At 45.7% G+C, this 20,000-nt stretch overlaps 2 protein-coding genes across 4 annotated transcripts in view; both read right to left on the bottom strand.

The window, feature by feature from the left end:
- Positions 1–4,126, bottom strand: part of tsen34 (TSEN34 tRNA splicing endonuclease subunit) — an 8,185-nt gene extending 4,059 nt beyond the window's left edge. Inside the window, exons 1-3 of one of the 2 annotated variants that reach the window (XM_044201935.1) lie at positions 3,364–4,126; positions 1,378–1,683; positions 1–18 (exon numbers count right to left, since the gene is read on the bottom strand). The exon at positions 1–18 is cut by the window's left edge and continues 121 nt beyond it. In XM_044201935.1, coding sequence (XP_044057870.1) covers positions 1–18; positions 1,378–1,662 — 303 coding nt within the window. In that variant the 5' untranslated portion in view covers positions 1,663–1,683; positions 3,364–4,126. The remainder of the gene's footprint in view (positions 19–1,377; positions 1,684–3,363) is intronic. The other variant, XM_044201934.1, reaches the window with a different exon arrangement.
- Positions 4,127–4,882: 756 nt separating this feature from the next.
- Positions 4,883–19,504, bottom strand: eif2a (eukaryotic translation initiation factor 2A). 2 transcript variants are annotated; one of them, XM_044201931.1, is made up of 16 exons: positions 19,413–19,504; positions 18,069–18,138; positions 17,886–17,957; positions 16,414–16,532; positions 15,449–15,548; positions 15,212–15,294; positions 14,124–14,197; positions 13,893–14,037; positions 13,692–13,808; positions 12,231–12,387; positions 11,837–11,921; positions 8,473–8,805; positions 7,236–7,349; positions 6,990–7,103; positions 6,790–6,855; positions 4,883–5,744 (listed from the first exon to the last, which is right to left on the bottom strand). In XM_044201931.1, exons 1-16 carry the CDS (start codon positions 19,438–19,440, stop codon positions 5,679–5,681), a joined length of 1,743 nt encoding a protein of 580 aa, XP_044057866.1. In that variant the 5' UTR covers positions 19,441–19,504; the 3' UTR covers positions 4,883–5,678. The 2 variants fall into 2 exon arrangements, with proteins under 2 accessions (XP_044057866.1, XP_044057867.1); XM_044201932.1 differs by lacking the exon at positions 19,413–19,504 and adding an exon at positions 19,265–19,283.
- Positions 19,505–20,000: the final 496 nt, after the last annotated feature.

Raw genomic sequence — 20,000 nt, 5'->3', positions numbered from 1 at the left:
GTCCGCCCCTCCTCCATCCTGCCGACAACAACAACAAATCAGAAGCGACCTGCGGTCAGTGAGCGGTGACGTCGCAGCAGCAGCCGAGTCCTCAGGTGTGTTGTGGCTGAGAGGAACAGCTGCTTCTTCTCTACAGGGCTGCAACAGGTCCAGCTGAGAGTGGAGAGCGCCCTCTGCTGGACCACAAGGCAGACTACTTCAAACGCTCTGCTGTGATTAAAGACTGTAAACTTTGAATTCAAACAGTTCGAATATTTCATGTTTTACCACGTTTCAAAGAAAGTCTGAATTTCTAATAAAAAGTGACAACCCTGGTCCCCAGTGGGTAACGGTCTGACCTGATCCCCAGTGGGTAAAGGTCTGACGTGGTCCCCAGTGGGTAAGCTGACCTGGTCCCCAGTGGGTAACGGTCTGACCTGGTCCCCAGTGGGTAACGGTCTGACATGGTCCCCAGTGGGTAACAGTCTGACCTGGTCCCCAGTGGGTAACGGTCTGACCTGGTCCCCAGTGGGTAAGCTGACCTGGTCCCCAGTGGGTAACGGTCTGACCTGGTCCCCAGTGGGTAACGGTCTGACCTGGTCCCCAGTGGGTAAGCTGACCTGGTCCCCAGTGGGTAACGGTCTGACCTGGTCCCCAGTGGGTAACGGTCTGACATGGTCCCCAGTGGGTAACGGTCTGACCTGGTCCCCAGTGGGTAAGTTAACAGTCTGACCTGGTCCCCAGTGGGTAAGTTAATGGTCTGACGTGGTCCCCAGTGGGTAACGGTCTGACCTGGTCCCCAGTGGGTAAGTTAACGGTCTGACGTGGTCCCCAGTGGGTAACGGTCTGACGTGGTCCCCAGCGGGTAAGTTAACAGTCTGACCTGGTCCCCAGTGGGTAAGTTAACGGTCTGACGTGGTCCCCAGTGGGTAACGGTCTGACGTGGTCCCCAGCGGGTAAGTTAACAGTCTGACCTGGTCCCCAGTGGGTAAGTTAACGGTCTGACGTGGTCCCCAGTGGGTAACGGTCTGACGTGGTCCCCAGCGGGCAAGTTAACGGTCTGACCTGGTCCCCAGCGGGTAACGGTCTGACCTGGTCCCCAGCGGGTAACGGTCTGACGTGGTCCCCAGCGGGTAACGGTCTGACCTGGTCCCCAGCGGGTAAGTTAACGGTCTGACGTGGTCCCCAGCGGGTAACGGTCTGACCTGGTCCCCAGCGGGTAAGTTAACGGTCTGACGTGGTCCCCAGCGGGTAACGGTCTGACCTGGTCCCCAGCGGGTAAGTTAACGGTCTGACGTGGTCCCCAGCGGGTAACGGTCTGACGTGGTCCCCAGCGGGTAACGGTCTGACCTGGTCCCCAGCGGGTAAGCTGACCTGGTCCCCAGCGGGTAAGCTGACCTGGTTAGCAGGTGGTAAAGCTGCAGCAGCGTGGCGTTCTGTCAGCAGTCTCTCCTCCTCTGGCAGCAGCAGCAGCGGTCGGCCCAGTCGTACGTTCTGTCGGGGGGTTCGGGACAGTGAACCCAGCAGCGCCCCCACCAGGCCCTGAGACCTCACTGACCGCAGGTCCTCCACCCTCCACAGCAGGGGGGCCGAGTCACACAGACTGAGCCCCACAACACGAGACGAAGACGAGTCCTCTTCCTCGCAGACCGGGGGCTCCTCTGTGCTGGGGGGCTCATCCATCACCAGAATCTGTGAAAGACGCTGATCAGTATAAACCAATATTTATAATCAATACTTCAATCTTTTTTAATCAGAGGCGTAGATCTAGGTGGGGATGGCGTGGATACCACAGTAACTACAGTAAACACAGTAACTACAGTAACCATAGCAACTACAGTAACTATAGTAACCAGAGTTACTACAGTAATCACAGTAACTACAGTAACCACAGCAACCAGAGTAAATACAGTAACCACAGCAACTACAGTAACCATAGCAACTACAGTAACTACAGTAAACACAGTAACTACAGTAACCACAACAACCACAGCAACGGCAGTAACTACAGTAAACACAATAAACACAGTAACTACAGTAACCACAGCAACCACGGGAACCACAGCAACTACAGTAACCACAATAAACACAGTAACCATAGCAACTACAGTAATCACAGAAACTACAGTAACCACAATAAACACAGTAACTACAGTAACCATAGCAACTACAGTAACCACAGAAACTACAGTAACCACAGCAACGACAGTAACTACAGTAAACACAGTAACTACAGTAACCACGACAACCACAGCAACGGCAGCAACTACAGTAAACACAATAAACACAGTAACTACAGTAACCACAGCAACCACGGTAACCACGGCAACCACAGCAACTACAGTAACCACAGTAACTAGAGTAACTACAGTAAACACAGTACCTACAGTAACCATAGCAACTACAGTAACCACAGTAACTACAGTAACCAGAGTAACTACAGTAACCACAGTAACTACAGTAACCACAGCAACTACAGTAACTACAGTAACCAGAGTAACTACAGTAACCACAGTAACTACAGTAACTACAGTAACCACAGTAACTACAGTAACCACAGTAACTATAGTAACCACAGCAACTACAGTAACTACAGCAACTACAGTAACTACAGTAACCACAGTAACTACAGTAACTACAGTAACCACAGTAAACACAATAAACACAGTAACTACAGTAACCACAGTAACTACAGTAACTACAGTAAACACAATAAACACAGTAACTACAGTAACTACAGTAACCACAATAAACACAGTAACTACAGTAACCACAGTAACCACAGTAAACACAGTAAACACAGTAACTACAGTAACTACAGTAACCACAGTAACTACAGTAACTACAGTAACCACAGTAAACACAGTAAACACAGTAACTACAGTAACCAGAGTAACTACAGCAACTACAGTAACCACAATAACTAGAGTAACTACAGTAACTAGAGTAACTACAGTAACCACAGTAAACACAATAAACACAGTAACTACAGTAACTACAGTAACCACAGTAAACACAGTAAACACAGTAACTACAGTAACCAGAGTAACTACAGCAACTACAGTAACCACAATAACTAGAGTAACTACAGTAACCACAGTAAACACAATAAACACAGTAACTACAGTAACTACAGTAAACACAATAAACACAGTAACTACAGTAACTACAGTAACCACAGTAAACACAGTAACTACAGTAACCAGAGTAACTACAGCAACTACAGGGAGGTGAATGTAACTTAGAACAGTGTAAACTGATAATTATGTGCTACTATGAAGATGACCGCGAGATGCAGTTGAAAGCTCAAAACAAAAGCTGGTAAGCGGACGTTTGACTTGTTATTATTTTGTCACACAAATCAACAACGTTTCACTGTCTTACCTGTTTTGGTTACCTGTCTTCAGCACACAGGTGTCCGTCTGTGTTTCTGTAAAACCGGTTGGATCAGGAACCAATCGATGATCAATGAGATCTCCAGATGCTACTCACATTCCGTCAGTGAGTGATCAGTCAGTAAACCACCAGCCTGTCAGTCAGTCAGTCAGTTAGTTAGTTAGTCAGTTAGTTAGTTAGTTAGTTACTGGTTCAGCAGCCTGTCAGTCAGTCAGTAAGGGTTGAACGATAGATGTTAGCTTAACGTTACACTGTGAACGCACGTGTTTCCTGTCACGCTCTGCTACACGACATGCCGTAAACTGGTCCGTCGGTAGTTTTTACTTGACTGACATAAACTACAACAAACGGCAGTTAAACGCACGAGCCGTTAAAGAGCAGTGAGAAACTTTAGAGAAACTTTAGAGAACCACGCGAACCTGCTCCCGCCCGGCTCTGCCTGCTGCCAGCGGGTCTCCCTGATATCTACACCGTAACGTCACAGCGGGGCGGGGCTGCTCGGATCGGAACGGGCTGAGGGGGACTCAGGCACGCGCCCCGCTCACTTTAACCGCCCGAGAAACAAGAACGAGCGCACACAGTAAAACCGGCCAATAGGAGCGCAGAGGAATTTGATTGGCAGCCAGTCAGCCAATGGCAGGCCTTAAACTGCCACCACTGGTAAAAGTGCGGAACTCGGCCCTGAGTTTAGTCTCACAGGTAAAACGTTGTCTGCTTTAAAGGGCCAGTTCACCCCAGAGGAGCGCCATTCAGTCCCATTATATTCAAAACATGCAGACATCTCCGAAACTCATTAATTAGTTTATTATTTTTTCATTGTTAAATATAAACCTACAAGTTTGGTTGTAAAAGTTTATAGTCAAACTACCAAGTATGTAAAAAACTAAAAAACACCGTTTGATCTGACGGTTTTATCCTTTTTAAATTTCATTATCATTTAATCTGTTGATTATTTTTTTTAAATCGATTACTTGTTCAATCTATAAATATTAGTCAAACACAGCGAAACATCACAAGTTTAAAGAGATGTTCCCGTTTGAGGCTCGAACCACAAAACATTTGTACTTTTCTTTGTTGACTTAAATGATTATTGATTATTGATTATTGAAACGTCTTGTCGATCGACTGTTTCATGTATTTTACAGTTTAGATACAAGCTGCATCAAGTTCAAGCTCATTCTTTTAGCTTTCAACTGCATCTCACGGTCTTCATCAGCGAGTGGAGTTTGCTCATCATCACCACCACCACGTGCATTTGTTGATGAAGGCCGTAAAATGTGGTTGAAAGCTCCAGATAAAGCAAGTAAGTGGACCTTGAGATAACTTTTTTGTGAAATTGTGTTAGTTTTCAATCGTCGCATTGGGCTGTTTCCGTTTGTTTCCCATCATGGCCGAAATCTTTAAACCCAGCAGCTGATCCACATCTGCTTCCTGTGATGAATAAACGTCAGTTCACACCGAAGCGGACGCTCGTGTCGTCACACGAAAATAACTCTGGACCACAAAGTGACTTAATAACAAAGTTTATTTATTATTATTGTTACAACTGTCGTCCCAAAGCAGTGAAGCGTGGAGGCGAGGCTTTTATTCTGAAAGGATCTCTGTCAAAGCATCTGTACAGATGTTGCATAGCAACAGGGCTTCAATGGACTGGTTTCAATTTACTGTCGCGCACACACACACACACACACACACACACACACACACACACACACACACACACACACACACCAGGTGTGTGTCACTGTGTTAAAGGAACATTTCAACATTTTGGGAAATTCCTGAAATGCTCCTTTAAAAGAGATTTCCTCCAGTCTGTTTTCACACTCAGCAGCTGTTTGGAGACAAACTGCTGTCATGTCGTTCTTTTAGTAAACACACACACCTCGACTTCTTCCTACGTTTCCCAGAATCCCTTTGGACAGCCTCCGAAAACAGAGGGATGGATTGATGCTCTCGGCAACGGGCAGGTGAATGAAAGCAGAGCACTAACCAGCTATCCAATCGGCTCGTGACGGCGTGTCACGCACGGCCCCGCCCCCAGCTTCCAAACCCCGCCCCCTCCTCACCTGTCCTGTCAGGTGAAGAAAACTGAGGAACCCCAAAATATTTCAGCAGGAAAATACAGAAACAGACGCCTTCAGTCTGCTGAGGTGCAGCGAAGACGTGGACAGCGTCTGTGACACACACACCCGTCCTGTCTGTGGTGTGTGTGTGCGTGTGTGTGTGCGTGTGTGTGTGCGTGTGTGTGTGTGCGTGCGTGTGATGGATGGAGGCGTGGCCTGTGGCTCCGGCAGCGCCCCCTACTGTCCGATCTGCAGCTCCTGCAGCTCCTTCAGCAGCTGATCCTCCTTCTGCATCTTCTCCAGCTGAGAAACACAAACAGCAGCCTGATCACCGATCATCACTTATCAATACTGCAGCCGTGAGCCCGGGAAGGGGGGAGGCCACGCGGCTGCGCTCTCATTGGATACTGCTCTTTTCTTGTCTCAGACTCGTCTCCGTGGTAACCCGACTACAAACGCGCCCAGGTCCCGGCGTGACGGACTCTGACCTGCTCGCAAAACAAGTTCGTAGCACAAAAGAGCTGAAGTCGAGAGAAAGACGGATTCTGGCGGGTAGTTCAGCGCGCCACCTCGCGCTCATTACAGAGGAAGAAACGCACAACTGTTCCTGGTTTCTGATAAGAAGAAGCTTATCGGTGAAACAAACTGCTGTCAGCTGTTTACTACGGCAGAATTCAACTTCCTATTTATTGATATTGATATTATTCATACCTCCATTACTGCTGTGCAATATCTTAATAATCTCAATAAGCTGCACTTAACTTCCACTGCTTATTACTTATTTTATTACACTGTATTATTATACTGTATTATCATCAGCCGGTAAACCCACCTGCTACTTCATTTATGTTCTGACCTGTTTTTATAGTGTTTATAGTGTTTATATTGTTTGCTAGTTCTTCCTCCTGTGTGCGCTGACGTGACCGTGAGCTGCTGTAACAAAGAGTTTCCCTTCAGGATCAATAAAGTGTTTCTGACTCTGAAATAAACAGTTTGTAATGTTATTTCATCACGTCATCCTCATGAAACTACAATTATTTTTCTTTCTATTTATTCTCAAAACGTCGGAGCTGACTTCCTTCTCAAACACTCCGTCACGCATCTTAACGGGTCAGTTAGCTTCTAGCTGTTAGCGGCCTCGCCCCTCTCTCAGCGAAGACGCCGTCCAGCGTCAGTTAGAGCCGGATTCAAACCACAGCAACACCTGATGCTGCTGGGACTCAACTGGGACTCTGTTCAGGAGACGAAGCCAGCGGCGCCCAGCGATGACATCACAATGACCAGCGGGTGTGTGCGTGCGTGCATGAACATGGTTTTGTGCGTAATGAACTGCAGTATTCGCGCTCACCTGGTTCTTCTGCAGGACTCTCCCGGACGCCTGCTGGTCCTTCAGCTCCTCGATGGCTTTAAGTTTCTGAAAGACACAAACACATCGCTGGCACACTGACCAATCACAGCGCAGAGACACGCTACCTGCACACCTGATGTTTGACATGAAGTCAAAGAAAAGGTTCTTCGCTTCAGTGGATTCATCCACAGGCTCTTCACCTTCTTTAAGTTCTTTATCTTCTTGTCCGTCTCCGGGTCGCCGCTGGTCGGCTCTGATTGGCTGTTGCTGACGGGGGTGGGGTCAGATGGAGGTTGAGGTTCAGGCTTTGCGTCCTGCAGAATAAGCGTTATTACTGACAACACGCATATTTTAAAAACAGAAATCATGTAAAGTTTGAGCGATGAAGTGACCGACAGCTGATGGGAAATGTGGCGTCTGATTGGTTAATGAGCGCACCGCTTCACCTGTTTAGCGGCCTTCTTGGCCTCGCGCTTCCTCTGGTTCTTCAGGGCTGATTTCGAGAGACTCTTGTCCCCCGAAGCAGCGGGACGCAGGTTCTGGGGAGGCTCCTCCTCATGCTGACACAGACATGGAGACGCATCGTTAGTCAACACAGGAAGCTTTATCCCGAATATTACTTACAAGGTTTACATTTTATTCGTGTGCTGAGTCGCTATCTGGATCTCTGGAGCTCAGACTCATTCACACTTTCAGCTAGAAACTCAAACATTAAAATGTTCCACGTTTGATATACATTCTGAGTTTTATTCACCCTTTAAATTCATACGAATCGGACCCTTTCCCGCTCTTCAGCTGCTTCTTCATACGAACTAAAGCATCAGCTTTTGAACATCCAGCATTCACACCTTCATCTTCTCTAGTTATTATTGTTATTACTGCTGCATTCGTCCAGGAGTGTTCTATCGTAGAAAAGGTTTCAGTCGTAGTCGTCTGGACACTGTTTTCAGAATCAAGACGTTTCGGCTCCCATCCGGAAGTCATTCTCAATTGTGAAAATGGTCTGAGAACTCAGAAATTAGCGAGCACAGACGACACGCTAACTCAGGATTGCAGAGCGCCGTGCATTTGCATCTAAAAGCTACAAACCGCACATTTGAAGACAGCGAGGTGAAGAGTCTAAGTAGAGAGAAGAGTTGGTTTGAAAGAGGAGTCAAAGAAGCCATTTTTGTGAAAAAAGAAAACCCATCTTTGAACAGAAATGGTGGTCTGAGATTCAACTGTTTACCACAGTGTGTTAACACCGTGGTCAAGCCAATCACATGCTAATCAGGTAGTTAACAGTGATGAGGGAGGTGCAGCCAGAAAACAATAGGCCTGATTACTGATTACTGGGCCATCATGGAAACAGTTAGGTCAGTTTCAGGTGAAACTAGCTAATCAACAGATACTCAGGTAGACTCCTCGCTGAGGGCGGGGCTTATGTAACACAGAGTAGCTTAAATTTCTGAGTTCCCGTCCCATTTCTTCACAATTGAGAATGACTTCCTGATGGGAGCCGAAACGTCTTGATTCTGAAAACAGCGTCCAGACGACTACGACTGAAACCTTTTCTATGATTACTGCTGTGAGACTCTGAATGGATGTTTCGAACTGAAAGTCGTAGTTTTCTACCGAGTTCTTCAGGTGTGAACAGAACCGGTGTGTGATGATCTGTAAACCTATTCAGCGCTGTTTCCTCACCAGTTTGGAGCTGGGCGTGGCCGGCAGGTGCCTCAGAGCAGGTGGGCGGTATGCCTGCGCTGGTGGGGCCTGTGTGGTTCCCAGCTCGCTGGGGGCTGCCTGGTACTTGATGGCCCGCTCAGGGAAGCTGCCGTCAGGAAACGACTGCCAGCGGACCTCCCACAGCTCCGAACCAGCGGCCACGTCCCATTTGTGCAGCACGGAGCCGGTGTAGTGCCAGATCTTATAACCGTTACTGACCCGCAGCCGCGGAGAACACGTCGCCGTGACGACGTGCTCGCCATCAGGACACCAGGAGAAATGTGTGGCGTCTGGGGCCTGAGGTTTGGACACCTGGGTGAAGACAGACATCAAAGAAGTGATGTGGACCCAGGAGGTCTGACTGCTGTTTCCTGCTTTTATACAAACAGCTCATCTATAACGTCTCTGAAGAGATTTACGTATCTAATCAGCTTCTGATTAAACTGAATCATTACGAGTCACAAGTGCATTGAACAAATCATTGATTCGACGTACCTGCCTCTGACTGGACCTCATTAACGTTGTACTGACATCTCTACCTACAATATCTGGAATTTATTTGTCTGTTTTAGCTTTTTCACTTTTTCAAGTGTCTATTCTTTTAATTTGGGTTTCAAACTCTTGTTTAATGTTTCAATGCATTATGTAAAGCATTAAAACATTATTGTGCTGTACAAATAAACCTGCCACGCCGTAACAGCGACAGCCTTAGAGGGAATCACATGTGGCCGAAGACTCCGACACTGACGTTAGACATAAAGCATGTTAGACAACCTGCTCAATACTTCTGGTGCAGCATAAAAAACACATGGGAGAAACGTACTGTCCATACAGCAGCAACAAAGACACTATAAACAACCAGTAACAGCAAACATCAGGTTTATAAAGTGCAATGAGTAAAAAGTAGTAGACTGTACAAAGTGCAACAATAAAAGGTGGACTATAGTTCACGGTTAATGGCAGCATTTAGGGATGAAGGAGCCTTGAGCTCCCGAGCCTAGGGACCCACACCTCCGCCCAGAGGGCAGAAGGTGGAGCTCCTGGTTACAGGGGGTGGGATGGGTCGGCTAAGATGGAGGTGGCCTTCCTGACCAGGTGTCTGCTGTACAGAGCGGAGAGACCGAGCAGGGACAGCCCTGTAATCTGAGAGCAGGTGTTCCCCACTCTCTGTAGCTTTGTCTTACTCCTCACCTTAACGTTCTCTGTGTGCATTTTTATCCCATTACTGCATGTTACTAACTCGACATCTTCTCTCTCCCGTAGTTCTGTGCTTTCTCGTTTCTCTCCTCTCTCCTTCTGTCGCTTTCAGCAGGTATTTCTGCCTCCGGAGCTGCAGAGTCTGGATCTGTGGTTGTGGGCCACCTGCTGCCCCCGTGTTCCTGCAGAGTCTGGATCTGTGGTTGTGGGCCACCTGCTGCCCCCGTGTTCCTGCAGAGTCTGGATCTGTGGTTGTGGGCCACCTGCTGCCCCTGTGTTCCTGCAGAGTCTGGATCTGTGGTTGTGGGCCACCTGCTGCCCCTGTGTTCCTGCAGAGTCTGGATCTGTGGTTGTGGGCCACCTGCTGCCCCCGTGTTCCTGCAGAGTCTGGATCTGTGGTTGTGGGGCACCTGCTGCCCCCGTGTTCCTGCAGAGTCTGGATCTGTGGTTGTGGGCCACCTGCTGCCCCCGTGTTCCTGCAGAGTCTGGATCTGTGGTTGTGGGCCACCTGCTGCCCCGTGTTCCTGCTCGACAACTGCTGCTACAGCTGTTGTTATTGGCTCTGTTACTGATGCTGACATTATTATTCCTATAGCTGTTATTCCTATTATTACTAATTTATTAATATTAACACTACAATTACTATTCTATTAAAAAAAATAGAATAGTGTGCCCCCCCCAACCTCTCTCTCTCTCTGATGGCCGCCCACCATTGAGTCTGGTTCTGCTCGAGGTTTCTGCCTCTTAAAGGAAGTTTTTCCTTGCCGCTGTCGCCAAGTGCTTGCTCATGGTGGGATTTGTTGGGTCTCTGATTAATATTATAAAGAGTTTGGTCTCGACCTGCTCTATAGGAAAAGTGCAATGAGTTAACTTCTGTTATGAACTGGCGCTATATAAATAAAACTGAATTGAACATTCCCAAACCAGCAGATCAGGACAAAAGTTAAAAGTGATTCAATAAAGGATCAGAGGCATTACTGTTTAGTCCACATCAGAGTTTAAAACCAGTCCTTGTTGTGCTCTGGAGTGGATGGCGTTTGTGTTTTCCTCCCATTGCAGTTGGTCGTCAGTGATTGTTCCCAGGTATTTACAGGTACTGACAGTCTGACACGGAGTACGTGGGTTTTCTAAAATCAGCATGTTCTGCGTTGTGCTTGTATTGATCTTTAGGTGGGACGCTTTACACCAGTCAATAAAATCATCTAAAACTAGTAACAGTAGCAACTATCAGGATACAGTCTGTACAGTAAGGGGATGAAGCACAGTCCTGAGCACCACCAGTGGAGGAAAGCCTCCGTTAACGCTCATATCTGGGGTCTGTTTGTCGAGAAGTCCAGAATCCATCCCACCAAGGAGAACTGGGATACGAGCTTCTCCGCCATGATATGAGGTCGTATGGTATTAAAAGTGGAGGAGAAGTCGACGAATAGGAGGCGAGCATGAGTTTTCCCTTGTTCTGGATCTGTCTGGTCCAGGATCAGGGGTGTAACTCTCCATCTTCTGCCAAATGTTGAAAAGTGCTTTGTACACGAGACTAAAAACCAGGAGAAGGCAAAGTGTTTTGTGCCGCAAGAAAACTGCTTTAGAGAAAGTGATTTGCAGGAATCAAAAGGAGATTTAAATTATGCTGAACGTTTGGTCATTATTGTACCAACAATACTGAACTTAAACCAAAGACTATTAAATACAGCTTCAGAAGCCACCAGCTGTTGTGATTAAGGCCTTAGTTTTACTTACGTTCCAGGCTAGCTTTTCTTTGGAGTGAAGAGCTGAACATTTAGAGAAAACTCGAAAAGTGAAAAAAGACTTGCTTCACCTGACAGACAAAATCTCTACAGCATTCGACAATAATTCATTTATGCGTACTGCATTTGTAGAGCTTCCAGAAGCTTCTGACACGGCCAATCATTACATTTTACTGAGTAAACTGGGGTTGTATGGTTGTAATGAATGGTTAACACAAGAGATGTTTCAACAGCAAACAGTTGTTGGGTTGTCATTCTCACAAAGCACGATTACAGTGTGGAGTTCCCCAGGGCTCCACTCACGGGCCTCTGTTATTTCTGGAAATGTTTTTATCAAATGTGTCAGATTTTCATGTTGCCGTTTATTTTCAGCTGTCTGTGTTGCTGCTGTTCTTCCTCACCTGTTTGTATTTCTTCACGTCCCAGACCTCCATCTGACCCCGCAGGTTCCCGAAGCCGGCCAGGACCAGGATGTGACCCTGAGGACTGAAAACAGGAAGGATCTCTATCCAAAAACAATGCCTCTGATTCATCATGAATACCAGAAGAAGCTCAGAGAATCTGCTGAGAGCTGGACTTGTAAAAACTGTTCTGTCTTTGTGTTTGTAGAAAAAAGTTTTCACATTCACTTCAATACAGTCAGAGTTTGACCTCTAATACATCTAGTGAACTGTAGCTACGAGGCTGCTGATTGGTTTCGTCAAAATGACTTCAACAGGTAATGTGACTGATGTAGTAACCTACCAGAAACTTGTAGAGATGTGACAATTGAACACAGGACAGGTGTGTTCTCACCTGTAGTAGGCGCCGTTTCGTGGTCCAGTTCCAAAGTCGAACACCGGGTCACATTTGAGATTGAAGACGGTGGCTTTGGCCGGCATGAAGCCGTACACCACGCAGAACTCTGCAGAGTTCGGACTCCACACCACGTCGTAGATCGGTCCGTTCTTCGCTGTTTCAAACACGGAAAGAAGGAGCTCTGTGAAGCTGTGAGACGTTTCCTGCTGCGCTCATACAAACATTAAGTCCTGCTTGGATTCGTGTTCCTCGGTGTATTTTCTTGCTGGAATATGTTCCTGAGCTTTTCTGTCCATATTCAAAATGATAAATGAGTAACTACTGCTGAACTGGACAGTAACATTTGAGCTAGGCCTGTAACTACAGTAAGAACTCATTTCATTATCAAAGTATTATTCATCTGCCAAGTACTTTGTTGCCTAACTGATTGTTTGCTCTTTAAAATGTAAAAATAAGTGACGTCCTCAGAAAATCTTCGGCAAAATTCCCTGAAAAATGACTTTGATTATCAACATCGTTGCACATACATTTTTTCTACTAATAAATAATCGACTGATAGTTTCAGCTCCTAGTTTTTTCACCAAAGATAAACAGGTAACAGTTCTTCAGGTGCGAAGGACAGAAAACTCTTGACTGTGAAGTAAACAAAGAACTGCACCGCATCGCCAGGGTTCAGGATATTTTGGTTCCTTCACAACAAAGATTCAGTTATTTTGTTAGCATTCAATAACTAGTCACCTAAAGTGTGGAGAGTATTTCCATTACTCTGCCTACTAGTACAACCAATAATAACAGATCTAATCATTATTAAAAAGATTTCAGTGTTTTCTGCCTGAAAAACTCACCTGGAACAGGTTTCTTCTGAGGTGTTGATGTGCGCGAGTGATTGCATTTGTTCGTCAGCGCTAAAGCTTTGCTAGGTGATTACTATGTAGTAGCTCGAATGCTGCTAGGCTGTGCAGGATGGCTGCTACAGTGTTACGGTTGGTAAAGGTGTTGTGGTTGTTTCCCATTATTCTCCGTGAGACCAACAGGTATACTCTGGTTCCAGACCTCTAAATTACACCAACATCTAAGAAATACATGCAGGAGATCCTGTAAAACCTTCTACATGTTCAAACCAAACAGCATAATACAGAATGTAATCTAGATTATTTAACTTTTCAACTACATTTAGCCCATTTTAATTAGAAACTTAAACTTTTCATCTCCAGTTTATCAAAACCACCTGCAGCTGCTCCAACGAGAAACTCCCACTTCGGAGAATATCACGGAGAGCATGTTCACTGACTTGTAATTATAATATAACCAACTTTAGAGCACTTTCACATCCATCAGCGGTCAGACAGTCTGAACTTTCACTGTCAGTGTAAATATATTCAGTCTGACTCTGCCAGCACAGCCAACATATCATGAAATACCCAGAAAGCACACTGGATTATAACACAGAGTACTCACGCAGTTGAACCAGAGCCGTCTCTCCGTTAACAGCGAGGTAATGCAGCGTCTGCTCTCCATAATATGAAGCTCCGGTTTTATCGACCTCAGTGCTCGCCGTCACCAGGACCGCAGAGGCTGACAGAGCGAGAGTGGTGGTGTTTAAAGGATTTTACACTTAGGTGAATTAAGTCAAACTGGGATACATTATTATCCTCCCACCTTTCTTGTTCCACTGCATGGTGACTCTGTCGGCCTTGAAGAAGCTCTTGTTGGCGAGCGCAGCAGTGGGACCTCCCAGCACCGGGTACTGGTACAGACGGACAAACGAAGGGGCTCCTTTACTGCCCGGGACGTAGACGACTACCTGGAGGGGACAGACAGGACGGATGGGACCGGGATCAGATCTAAACCTCCTCCTCTCTGTGCTGTTTGAGGGTTGTGGTTCCTCACCTTGCTGGGCTGACCTCCAGGTGACAACACGAAGTCTGACACTTTCTGCATGTGAAGCTTGTTGGCGATTGTGTCTGAAAAGAGAAACACAGCATCTGTAGTAAAGATCCCTGTTTTCTTTCTTTTTTCCACTTCCTTTCCTCTCCTCCCTCACTTCCTTTACCTCACTTCCTCTCCTCATCACTAACTGGCTCTTGTTTTCACCCGTTGTCACCTCATTTACCTGATTAAGTTCACCTGATCCCTCCTTGGGATGGAAGTCAACTTTTCATTCTGAACCTCCTAATTTACACCATCAGCTCCTGCTTTCATACTGTGTCCGTCTAAAACCACAGAGACACTTTTCCTGAGCTTGAAATTGAAAACAGGTGGAGATCCAAAGGCCTTTATTTCTAAATAAGAGCGCAGTGTTATTCAAGATAAATTAATCCAGGATTAACAAATCCTCATACTGCTTTAAAGGGCCATGTGAGCCTGAGAGCAGCATGTTAGCCTGGATTAGTTAAACCACGTTTGAAGAACAGGGTCCAGACTGGTCCGTTATAACTCTGCCTGTTTCACAGTCAGAGGAGATGAGCTCAGTCTCACAGCTGGGAAACGTTTTGAGGGTTTGTGTAGTTGTTTCCTGTATCTCTATGTGTGTTTCCGTCCTGAGATTCAGACATGCTCAGTGCGTCACTCAGTGCCTTCCCAGATCAATATCTTCTGTTTCGCACAGTTTAAAAAGCGAATCCAAACATGTTGTTGATCTCCCACATTGTGTAAATGTTATGATGTTAAAACAGTCCGTTATAAAGGTTTGTTCTGGACTCTGAACTACAGATCTTCTTCTTCACAAACAGGTTCAGACTCAACTTCCTGTTTCACCTCCACTTCACTCGTCTGCTCATCACAGAGCTTCCTGCTAATGCCGCTGATTTAAAGACTAGTTATTTCTGTTTCTGCATGAAACTAAAACATGTACTGCACTGCTGCATTCAGGTCTTCACTTCCCTTCAGGTTCAGGTCTGATGAAACCTTCGGACTAACTGCTGCTGGTTAACTGACTGTGTGTTGAGTTACAGAGACAGTCACATCGGGTCTCTTACTGAAGTCGTTGTTCTCATAGAAGTGCAGCTCATTGTTGACGCTCCTTACAGAGATCTTCTCGTCTTCAGACCAGCTGGGACACCTGCAGCCAATCAAAAGACACTTTAAAACCCGCAGCCAATCACAAAGAGCCAGACAGACAGAGAGACATCTGCAGCCGAACACACACAGTACGGCAGCACAGAGCTGAACTGAGACATGTTATGAGTTAATACAGTGAAGCTGCTGCGACTCACCAGGAGTCGACCTTCTTCTGATACAGAGCTTTGATCAGCTGACCGCTCTGTAAGTCCCACAGCTGGAGGTTAGCTTCGCCCTGAGGACTGTCCTGAGTCTCTGCAACACACACACACACACACACACACCAATTAATCTAATTTAAAAACTAACTGTAGCTCCAACATGTCCTGACAGTAACCAGGACTGAGCTGCAGCAGCTCTTCAGAAACCTTTCACTAAGTCTGAACAGAAAGTCCTTCCTGAGTTCTCGGTAACGACTAACTCACTAAATCAGGTTGCTCCATTAAAACTTGAGAACTGTCTCAGCTAGTACAGACTTTAGTCATGTGTAAATCAGTTGCTAGGAAACATCTGTACCGCTGTCCAATCAGGAGCAATCAATATGTAAACAGGAAGTCACTGTAGCATCACAAGCTAGCAGAACTTCCACACATTCCAGTTTCAGAGGCTAAAAGATAAATCTTTGTAAATGTAGGTGTGTGTTTTATTTCTGTCTGCAGACACGGAGAAGTGAGTAGCCTTCGTACAGTTTCTAATGAGAGGAAATATCTGATTAAGGGGCGTCGCAGCTATTATATGAGGGGAAAGCTTGGCATTTAACTAAATGTCCGTATTTTGTTCGCCTGTTGCTTTTAGCCTTCTCTGCTCTGACAGCCGCCTCGCTGTTCGGTTAGCTAACTATCAAGGGATGACGCTAACTAACGAACCCTCTGGGTAGCAGTGTTGTGTGTAAAAATGTGTGTGTAAACAAAGCCGCCAAGATAACTGGCTAACAACGTGATCTAGCTTTGACACACAGGCCTCAAGTCCTGGTGACTCGTCACAGTAGTCGAAATGACTGGAAGGTGTAGATCTCTTGCCAGTATAGCATGGTAACAACGAATCTCTACGTAAGAAAGAGTTCGTCTGTCTAATCTCATCTAATGTCCTACTGCTGTATCCTGTCTCGTCTGCCTCTTACTGCTGTACGGCTGCCAGGTGACCAGGACGCTGTTGAGAGGAGAAAAGTCCAGCAGAGACGTCTTTGGGAGGTCAAAGGTCGACACGACGGCGCCGTCTGAAGACTTCACCACAGAGACACTGAGAGACAGGCAGGAAGAGAGAGACAGAGGATTACCTACAGAGCACTCCTGAGGGGTACGGACATTTTTAAAAACCGGACTTCGAGATCATCCATGTAAAAACACAGCTGAGCAGCTTAGCTCTGTATATAAAGAAAGTTAAGAGAAGCAGTATTTTCAGTTGGAGAAACGGACCCAAAACAACTACACCCAGATGGATGGAGTCTAGATAGTCTGGCGATCCACCACCCAGAGGACATGACCAGTGAAGCCGGGGAGGAAGAACTACAGAAGCAAGCGGCTCAGAGACACTCAGCAGACTTTAAAAGGCAAAGTGAAGCTTAGCATTCAACTCTCCGGGAGCGATACAACGACCTTAAAACGACTGGCAACAAATCCGTCCGACAGCTAGATGCAGATACTGCAGCGAAACCCAACATCACTTTATGCAACACAGGCACAGTGAAAGGGAAAAAGGCCTCTGTGCCTTTAGCAACAGCAGCTACAGCTCCATCACATTCAACCGCCCAGCACCACTGCTCCACCCTCCCATGTCCACACAGCCTCCTCCACCCGCCTGCTTCAACAGCCCTCAAACAGCCAGGACACCAGTGTCAGTGCAGCGCATTCAGGAGTGGAGATAACAGAATTCACAGAGAACAAGCTGACGGACACAAAGCAGCTAAAAGACGAAACCAGTACTGCTGTTGGACAGTCGAGAGAAACTATGAATGAGCTTCAGAGAACAAATTAACTCGACATGAACTATGTCAGATGAGAAAGGAGATGGAGCAGTTGGAGCGCTCTGGAGCCCCTGGCCTAACCCTTAACGATGAGGAAGTTAAATTCCTGCTCTATGCTGATGACCTGGTGCTGCTGTCGCCCTCACAACCAGGACTACAGCAGCACCTGGACCTCCTGGAGCAGTGCTGTCAGAACTGTGGTGGAAACAGTTCCTCCAAAGGTTCCTGGTTCCTGGGGAAAGTTCCTGCGGTGAAACGCAGCTTTTCTCCCTCAGTCCCTCTCCGCAGGGACAAGACAAGGATTGACGTTTCACGCCTTCCCGAGCTCCACCCCTCTTTCCCCACTTTTACACTTTTCTTTGAGACTCGCTGGAAAACGTCTTTTGACCATGGTTGTGGTCGAATGGATCCCAGTTTGGAAGGGTTAGATCCGTAGGTCGGGTGATTATTCCACCAGAGAAGAAACTCTCTGCTGTACTGGATCCCAGTTGTTAGACCTTAAAAACTACGTGATGGATCTACTTGATCTTTGCATGCAGTGACAGATAAAACGATGCACCAGAGAGACAGGCAGTCGTCACATAATGTGATTATAATCATCTTTGATTATTAGATAACTGGATGATTACTTGTGTCCGTTGCACCAGCCGAACAGCGTCCCGTCTCTGCTGAAGGTGACGCACCTGCTGGGCCGAGAGTCCCTGAGACACAAACACAGAAACACAGCTGTTTGTCTGTCTGCTGATTACAGAGCGATCGATTATAAATACATAAAGGTGACGTCAGATGATGAAGATCTGAGGTGCGTTTACCTCTGGAAGGCCGAGTGCTGCTCACACGTGGGAGGCCCACCGAGCAGAGACGTACCGTCTGATCCACGCACTGATTCATCAGTTAAAAACAAGCAAGAAGAAATCAATAAAGTCAGATATAAAACTGGTCATAGTGATTGTGTTTATTAGTAAACTGTATCGTACAAATCCACAAATGTCTTTCCTAGCTTAGTCATTTTTCATAACAATGCTGTCACACAGCATCAATAAGACTGCCATAAGCTCTTCATTCATTTTCATAACAATTTCAGCCTAATAATTTAGGTTGCCGTGTATTAGAAACACATTTTCATTTAGGTTGAATAGTTTTTTAAAGTTAGGTTCAGGTTTTGTTGTCGTTCCAGTTACTTTGTGTAAAGCGGCTGAGAAAAGGTCACAGAGCTGAAACCCTCGTAGTTATCAAGCTATTCCTCCTGAATAAACTGAACTAAAGACAAACGGCCACCTCAGTTTAAAAGTTATGACACAGAGAAACTGGAAGCTGTAATTGATTATTTCAACAGTGATTGAATCAGAGTTAATCAGTGATTGATTAATCAGTGATTGATGAACACTACTGTGAGCTGACAGCTGCAGGTTATAAAGCAGAACAAACATCACTCTGAAAATAAGAGAGACTTCTTGTCATATATATATTTGCATATATATATATATATATATGCAAATAAACAATAAATCGTCGAAATATCTGTTCTAAGGGAACGGAAGCTTACGGTCGCTGACAATTCTCTTACTTGAAAAATGGCCAAATTTCATTACGAAATCTATTAATTAAAGTATCCGTGTTTACCAGCTGAGGAGCCTGTCACGTAAAAATTATACTGAAGATATTTCCTGTAACAACAAGTGTGACTCTTCACTTCGGCACAATATAATCTCTCAAACAGCCACAACTTCAGTGGCTTTTAACTGTTTATATCCAGCTCATCACTTATTTCCACTATCCTGAGATAGTCGGTGATATGAGAGAGCGAACAGCGCGATCAAGTTTAGAAGATTATTTGTCTTATTAGATTGCTTCTAGTGTATTTTATTTATGCCGAATAAATCAGAAGACTCAACTGATTAAGAAGTCTTACGTTCTAAAAGAAAACTTCAATGTAATTGCCGAAAACAAATAAACAAAAAAAAAATCCAAGAATTTTACACTGAGTTTGGCGTAAAATGTATTCTACCTAAAAGAACGGAAGAGTATCAGGGTCGCTGACATTTGAGTGTCAGATATATGACTGTCAGCCGGTAGCCGTGCTTCTTCGGTAACATGTCGGTGTAAATACTCTAAAAAGACAACAACAAAGTTTAGTGAAAACTGAAATTACCCACCTGCTAACAGCGGGATGGGGGGCGCCATGTTTACGCGTGCCGGAAGAAGAAACGCTGTGTACCGGAAATGCGTAAAGGAAAAAGGAGGCGGGTCACTCAGTGCCACATCAGCAGACAACCGGCTCGATTTTCGGACACGTATCCGAAACATCAGGCGCTGAATTAATGCGTCTGACGTAAAATGTCTTTTTTAAATCACAAATATGGTTAAATGTTTTCAATACATAAAAAAGCTTGTTTTTATAAATGTTTAAAGTTGGTGTTGCGTGCAACAGCTGCGTCAAGTTGTCGGAGAGAAACTGAAGGTGAGGTAACTTCCGTTTTCAAAGTAAAAGCGCGCTGGGTGTCAAGAACAACTTAGTTTTACAGGTACGGAACAATCAAAGTAGTCAAAAATTAAATTCAGAATCATGAATCACATAAAGAAAGACTGTTAGCAGAAATGTAAAGTCTTAAAGGAAAATGTTAAACTCGTTCAGGGAAAAGATACAACCATTAAGATCAAAACCTGTACAGGTGAATTCATATAGTAACTCATATGTAGCAGTAAAGTTCCAACCGTAAGAGAGATAAGTGAGAACAGTAGGT

The sequence above is a fragment of the Siniperca chuatsi genome, linkage group LG7, assembly GCF_020085105.1.
Source record: "Siniperca chuatsi isolate FFG_IHB_CAS linkage group LG7, ASM2008510v1, whole genome shotgun sequence".
Classification (NCBI taxonomy): domain Eukaryota; kingdom Metazoa; phylum Chordata; class Actinopteri; order Centrarchiformes; family Sinipercidae; genus Siniperca; species Siniperca chuatsi.
This window is presented reverse-complemented; position numbering and strand designations above follow the sequence as displayed.